The following is an 8,278-nucleotide window of genomic DNA, read 5'->3' as shown; positions in this document are numbered from 1 at the left end:
TTACAAAATAATTGTAAACTGTTGATTATTTACGTAATATTTAATTATTTATTTTACAATTTATGTGTTTGTTTGTGTGTATTGTGGAGAACGCATTGTGTCTAAAAAAAATTCGAATACTCGGATTTCAAATAATTAACATAAATAATATGTATAAATAATGTAGGTAACAAATGAAACTAATGAATGAAATGTTTAAATAACAAACTAAATCTAATAATTAACATAAATAATATGCATAAATAATGTGAGTAACAAATGAAACTAATGAATGAAATGTTTAAATAACAAACTAAATCTAATAATTAACACAAATAATATGCATAAATAATTAACGTCAATATTATAAATAATTACATTGCCAATAGTTATTAATAAATATAAAATTACACATCTGTTACATTGTCATGCAGATGAATCTAACTTATACAATATCTTCTAGTATGCCCTATTGCACCACACTTACGATGCTGGAGAAACTCTCTGGTAAATGGTATTCTAGACGTATGTGTATGTTCAGGAGTATGTGGTCCGACTGCTGGTGGCAACAAGTTATTAAGTGGGAGAATATGGTCGGGAACTTCCCACTCGACTTTGTTTGGTACAGGAAATATTATCTCCGCATACGCTGCTTTCCAATAATCAGTCATGTAATACGGACTGCATAAGGTGTGTGGTGGAAATCCTCTATGCATAGCCACTTTCACTGCATGTGTACACGGAAAACTCTCCAACTGAAACTGTTTATACGCGCACGTGTTATCATTCAAATCCACGATATATCCGAAATTACGTGCACATCTCACGGAGAAGCGAAACTGATCCAGTGATTCTACATATACCTTTCTCGCCACATCTAGAGTCTTGAAGAGTTTATCTTCCTGAACTGAGGTTAGCATACTTGTACAACTCTGTGATTCTTCACGTCTATCATGAAACCACTGTTGTAGCTTGTCACGAATGTTCTCAATCATTGCGAGAATTGGTAACTCTCGATCTTTCTTGAATAAAGCGCTAAGCGACTCTGCATTGTTCGACGTCATCATGTTGTATCGACGTTCTAGGAAATGTGATTGTGCCCAATGTTCGATCCCCATCCCTGTTAGATACTTCCATGCAACATGCGATTTACTGTCTATTTCGACCATGAACTTCTCAAACTCTCCAAAACTATAAACCTTTGCAGCTCTCCTAAATAACGCAACGATGCCTTTGCCTCGATGCCCGGTCTTCAGGTTTCCCTGTATATGGTACATACAATACCCATGATGTGCCTCAGGGAAGACTTCGGCGATACCATTTATTATTAACTTCCCTCGATCGATTACGAATGCAAGGTTTTTGACATTCCCAATTACTTCCCTCAACTTCGTGAAAAACCAACTCATCGCTAGATCATTTTCTCCATCGTCTATACCAAACGCAAGAGGGTAAATTTGGATGTTGGCATCTTGACATGTTGCAATAATCAACTTGCCCCCGTATCTCGCCTTAAGGGTTGTACCGTCGACTAGGATTAGGGGTCGCATTGCTTTTAGAAATCCTCGAACGCATTGTCTAAGGGCCATAAAGAAATACTTGAAGCGATTATCGTCATCCTTCTCAATAAAAAATACCGATCCAGTATTAATTTTTCCCATGTTATAGCAATATCTGACCAATGTAAATAAACAATAATCATAATTTAGATAATCTATTCAATCTGAAATGAACAGAAAAATAAACTATTCAATTCTATATTAATTACATACTAAATAAATAATTGAATTACGTAATTACGTAAACAATTGAAATAAAATAATTAACAATTAAAATAACAAATTTATAAACACCTAAACAATGAAATACCTGGCTAATTTAGCATGACTTTCCTCGGTCGAACCCATCAAGTCCTCCAATGCACATTCTTTGGCCTTTCCAACCTTCTGATAGCTCATGACCACACCGTAATCTCGTCGAATGTCATTAATGATGTTCGAAGGTGGATCATTCGCGGGTCCTGGAACTTGTGCATTATTTCTCGACCAATGAACCATGATTAGGCATGCCGATGATCATTTCGACTAATACCCACTTCGCAAGTGTGTTCCCGTGCATACTTACAAACTACAAAGAACTCATTCATGTCCATCTTCGTTGCTCGCAAACGCCAATGGCAACTGCCATCAACGCAGATAATTGTGTAAGTCAACTTGTTTGATTTCTTCACTTTAAACTTGAAGTTATGCCTTAAAGCAATCTGGTGCACAGCTTCTTGCAATTCTTTCTTTGATTCGAACAGTTGCTCGACATACATATCTTCATCATCGGGAATCACACATGAACAATTAGAGGACCGTGTACTCAGTCTGGCCTGTGAGCTCCCACCCGACTCATGTATCCTACAGGATAAAGCAATCAAATCCTCATTTGTAAATGTATTTTCATTCTTGTTGTCTTCAACTGTCGATGGAATTCTGTGCCTAGCAGTGTGATCATGGTGAGTAGTAGTGGTCTCGGGAATAACCACATCGTCTTCATGAACAATCTGAATTGTATCACAAACGTCATTTACATTACAATTCTCTTCATCGAAAACTTAATGTTCACCCTCGGTGACATTCTTCCGTAATAAAATTACGCAAATAGGAGTCGACTTTTGGTCTTGGTTCAATTTAATTAGATGCTTCATCTCCACTTCAGAAGTAACTTTCGTAGGTGGAATCGAAATGGTTGAATGCTTATGAAACAAAAATCCCAATTCCATATCATATTGAGAGGGATCGATGTTAAGCATGTTTTGTATATCATGGTACATTTCTGTAAACGATGTACTCCTTGTTATAAAAATTACTTTAACCCCATCTCCTTTACTCGTCCACTTCCATTCCTAGTGAGCATTTTCATTCTTCTGATATTCACCGAAAAAACAAATTGGGACACATGCTGGTGTCATATCTGCCACAAATTAAAAATATTAGATAATAGATTAAACATAAGGAATTAATATATAATTTTTTAAATTGTTCATTTCATATTTAATTTAATTTTATACTTATAATAATTCATTGATTATTTTAATTGTTTCAAAAATATTTATTTCAATTAGTATTAAATATTCATTAATATTTACTTTAATAAATTGCATTAAATATGAACAAATAAATTATAAAATCTTAAACATTAAAAAAATAAATAAATAACAAAAAAATTAAAAAAAAAAGGATGGCTCATACGTCCGGGCCAGCTGGAATTTTTTTCCTCCTGAAATAATATGAATACAGATGAATTTCTTTCTTCTTTTTTGCTAAACAAATAATACATCTGTGTTTAATACTGTAATAATGCATCTGCCTTTGTCGAAATAAGATTTAAAGATTCAAACAGTATACTAATTTAACTAAAACGAAATTAAAAATACGTATTTACACTTACAAATTTCGAGTGCTGACTATGAGTAATATTTTTTTGTTGAACCTTTGATAATTTTGTGAGGTTTTCAGTGTTCTGGCAGATGGAAGAGGAAGTTTCTTTTTAATTGTGTTGAAGAAACTGATAAACAAAATTGATTTTGAAATTTACATGGAGAAGTGATTGAATTTATTTAAACTTTTAAGGGTATTATTGTCTCTCAAAGAATTAACATGTTCTTGTAATTATGGAACATAATAAGGGCACAATTGTCTTTTTCAACACAAGAGGCCAATGTGATAAATGAAAATAAATAAATAAATTAGTCAAAGTGCAAAACTTGTTCCTTGACTCAACCAATTTGAAAAGTACCCCTCTACAAGAGCAGCCAACACTCGCACTCAAGAATAGTTAAGTCTATTATGTCCTTGGTGTATTCTAGTTTTATAAAATTTGAATTTTACCCACTAAATGTTGCCAGTTTATTCTATTTATTTATATTTATATTTATATTTATATTTTGGGTTTTAGGAAAATGTGTCCTGAAATTAATACTTTATTATTAAAAACTATCTTATGAGTAGCCTTTGCCAAAGAAGTAATCTGTACTCACAAGGCCTACATAGTTATGGAACCTCTTAATATGTGCCCTTCTTAAAGTCCATCACTGTGGAAACCTTTGTCTATTACGAGCCCTGATCGATCAAGATCATTGCGAGAGAAAATTATATGTAACAACCAAGATAATGAAAGAAAATTAAAGTAAATTATATTCTTTAAACCCTTAAAAGGGTATATTGTTTGGTTGGTTAGTAATTCGTAACTCGAAAATAGTCCTCTAATCTCAATTTTTAATTCACACCGTGATTAACATGGAACAACAATTTAAAAATGGAAATCCAATAATTTTTCATAGCAATAATATATCTAAGATGAATGAATATATTCAGAACCTTTGGGAATATCATAGATTAAAAAGAGAGAAAAATGAAGTGCTATATTTTTTAATATTGTGAAGGCATTATTGGAAGATTTGTTCAATCACTCTCTTAGTCAAATAGGAGAGACTTCCTATAATTGTTACGGGCAACGATTGATGCAAGTCTGGATGCCTCTCTGAATCAGCCACTTAAATTCGATATGAAAAAGGTAAAGTTTCTGATTTCATTATTAGTTTGTTAAAATACATGCCTTTCATCGTTATGCTTGGCTCCCACCAGTGGTTAACTTTGTTCAATTTCGTTACAGGATAAGAAGGTTTCACAACTTGAGCAGGTGTTCATGCGAGGCTGCAAAGTCAGGTTGGCATTCATTCATTTTGGACTTGTTGGCTTGCCTTTTATAATTTTAGTCAGCACTGTAATTAACACTAAATCCCCGGGCTTATGATAATACTGGTGTTGACACATAAAAATTCAGTCCAAATTAAACGGCCCAAGGAATGAAGTCCAATTGGAGGATCCCCAAATTAGATAGCCCAAAGAATGAAGCCCAATCAGACAATTCAGGATGAAGGCCCAAATAGAGAGGCCCGTGAACGCGGTAACACCATCGTCCAAGCTTACAAGTCGCCCAAGATCTGAGCGAATGAAATGCCATGCAGTCTTCCAGAGCTGCTACTCTATTCTCGCCCAAACCTTCGAGTCGTCCAAGGTCTTAGCAAACATGAAGTATTATGGTTATCAAGAAGTGCAGTTATCAAAGCAGTTATTAAGCAGTCCTATCACGTTCCACGATTCAAGGAATTCGATCAAAAACGGTTGAACGACAAAAAGTAATGGCAGCAGTTAAAAAAGGTAGTTCCATGACAAGTTGGCCATTACGAGGAAAGTGGACAGTTATAGAACGATCAAACAGTTTTTAGGCGATTGATCACAAAGAGATCATCCAGGGAGTATAAAAGGAAGAAAAGACATAGAGCAAAAGATCCCGAATCAAAAACTCTCGAACAGAGAACATGTAATTTTAAATTTCTTAGTTTAGATTTAAACACTTCTTTCAGTAACTCGTGTGCTTGCGCTCCTTGGAGGCATTCTGTTTTTACTTTCCGATTGTAAAGACATCGCCAATAAAGAACACCCCTTTTTGAGACTTTGTCTCAAGAGGTTTGTCCCTTACACAATCGTCTGATCCCTTTTTAATTGTTAGCGACGAACCCGCGCGAAACAATTTGGCACGCCCAGTGGGACAGTGGTGTTTGGTGTTGAAAATACAAAAGGTGAAACAATATGCCTCAGAGATCCGATAAGGAAGCAGCAAGTCAGGGAGGAGTCCAGTCTGTGATCGAGCGATATGAGGAGCAGCATGCGTCTCCACGAACAGATGGACAGAATCAGAGCAGTAACAGTCGTTACGAACCAATGACAGAGTTGAGTCCTCGAACCATGCGTGCACTACTTGGAGAACTCACACAAGATGTCGTTGAACAGGTAAATCTTCGAAATATTCATAATATGGAAAGATTTACCCAAATGGGAATGCACATTATGACAACATGGCCAAACAACTAAACACTTTGAACGAAATAATGAATAAGTTAGTAGACCAAATATGTCAACCGGTTATGCCTCTTGCAAGTCACTTTCAAATTAGGACAATTGTGGGACATAATCCCTCAGTCCTAAATCCGAATCAAGGGATAGAACCACTTTCTGGTCCCTCTACTTCAAACCAAGGGGGTGGTGCAGTGTCAAATCAGAACAATGGTAGTGGTACACCTAACTTGGGGGTAATCCAAACATAAGAGATAATATCCTAAACAATGAACAGAATACCCCACGTGTTAATGAGGGAGTAGATGTTTAGGCTAATGATAATGGCCCTAATCATGGTAACTTTGTTGCCAATCAAGGACCAAACATCAGGCCTCATGCAAATCAACCGGTTAACCAACCTGTAGGAATTCCATATGACCATATGACCCCAACGTCATGTTGAGGAATCAGATTATGGAAATCGTAGACCAGATGGCTTTTGGGGTGCGTCTTGTCATTAGGCCGACTTACACAAAGCCATATCCTGATTGGGTAGACCAAGCATATCCATGGCCTAGAGGATATAAAGTGCCAGAATTCTCACTGTTTACCGGTTTAGGAGAGGTGTCTACTCTAGAACACATAGGGCGATTCACATTGCAAAGTGGCGATGTAATTGATTACCATAAAATGAGGCTTTTCCCTAGTTCATTAACAGGAGTAGCTTTCTCCTGGTTCATCAACTTGCCAGCGAACTCTGTTCAAACCTGGCAACAATTGGAACAATTATTCCACGCTCAGGTTTATAAAACTGAGTCTGAAGTCACTTTGGCTGATTTAGCGAATCTACGTCAAATGCCAAACGAATGGGCAGAAAGTTTTCTCCAAAGGTTCAAGACAGCAAGAAGCAAGTGTTTTGTACCTCTGGCCGAAAAAGAATTTGTCAAAATCGCTCAGGGCTGTTTAAGCTTTGATTTAAAAAAGAAATTCCAAGACAAGGAATTTCCTGACCTTTTCCAGTTGAGTACGAATGTGATTAGGTATGAACGACTGATAAGAGAAGAAGAGCAGATGAAAAATTCTAGTAAAGGGACTTACTACAAAGACCCAAATTTTGACGTTCATACCATCAGCGACGAGTCATACGATCAAGCCGAAATGTGTTTGGCCGAATTGGTCAAAGGAGACACGTATACTTGTCCTATAATGGCTAAGTCTAGACCATCGGGCAAAGATGAGCCCATGAAAGATGGAAACATAAAGGCTAGAACGTTCTTGTTCGATGTAACCAAAGCTGACCTTATATTTGATAAATTATATAGGGATAAGCAGATAAAACTGAGCGATAAGTATAAATTGCCAAACCCTGAACAAATTAAGGGTAAAAAATATTGTAAGTGACATAATGCATGGTCACATTTGACTAACAATTGCTTGGTTTTTCGCAATATATTGCAGGATGCCATTGAATCAGGACGAATTACGCTCGACGATAAGAAGAAGATGGCAGTGGATGAAAATTCTTTTCCACAGCCACTTGGAATGAACATGTTGACGTCTGGTTTCAAAAACAAGTTGCCAAAATTCAAGTTGGTCATAGATGATGGAGAAGAGGACCTTGGACCACATCCCAGTGTTTTTGAACGAATCAAGGGGAAAGAGCCAAAAAAGGACGAAGACATCTTGTGTGCAAGATGTAAAAGAGAAGTGAGTGGGAACACGAAGAAACCAGGGATATGGCAACATCCCCATCGCCCTACTTTCTTCCCAAACACTCAGCCTGGTAGAGGACGAGGTACATCATTCTATAGAGGACCGCCTTTTGAGAGGCAATTCAGGCCAGTAGATAATGGGAGAACATTCAGGCCGCAACCTCGCCGGCCAAATGTATGGCATTCGTTCCAGTATAATGCAGGAAGGGCAATACCCTTCGATGAGATGACTAGAACCCAACAAAGGCATTTCCAACGAAATTATGGACGAATGATGAGGCAGCAACAGGGAGTGCCACATCCTAAAGCACCTAAACTACTCAAGGTAGCCAATTAAAATGTTCTCAAAGATAGTGAAGAGACCGGAACAGATTAATCAATGAAAGAACTGCCAGAAACTTCTTCTAGGAGATCAAAGTTTGAGCGAGACAGAAGGGAAGGAGAAGATCCAGATCAGTCCCTTGCTATCTAGTTCGGTACATTACCTCCTGTCGTGGCTAATAATTACTTACTGGCCAATGAATTCAAGAATAAAGAAAAAGAAGAAGAAGAAAGGAAGGACAACGAAGGAGAGGCTTGCGTGCTGGAATGTGAAGAAGGCCAGACTTCTAGAGAGGCTTACATTGATGAAGAAGATGACGGGATGACAGACATCGAAGAAAAAATCGACCTAGAAGCAGAAAGAAGAAGGAGAGGAGTATC

At 37.0% G+C, this 8,278-nt stretch overlaps 1 protein-coding gene across 1 annotated transcript; it reads right to left on the bottom strand.

The window, feature by feature from the left end:
• Nucleotides 1–419: 419 nt before the first annotated feature.
• LOC111408378 lies at nt 420–2,036 on the bottom strand. Its single transcript, XM_023038144.1, has 3 exons — nt 1,923–2,036; nt 991–1,241; nt 420–927 (listed from the first exon to the last, which is right to left on the bottom strand). Exons 1-3 carry the CDS (start codon nt 2,034–2,036, stop codon nt 420–422), a joined length of 873 nt encoding a protein of 290 aa, XP_022893912.1.
• Between the last annotated feature and the right edge of the window lie 6,242 nt (nt 2,037–8,278).

Source organism: Olea europaea, chromosome 13 (assembly GCF_002742605.1).
Source record: "Olea europaea var. sylvestris chromosome 13, O_europaea_v1, whole genome shotgun sequence".
Lineage (NCBI taxonomy): Eukaryota > Viridiplantae > Streptophyta > Magnoliopsida > Lamiales > Oleaceae > Olea > Olea europaea.
This window is presented reverse-complemented; position numbering and strand designations above follow the sequence as displayed.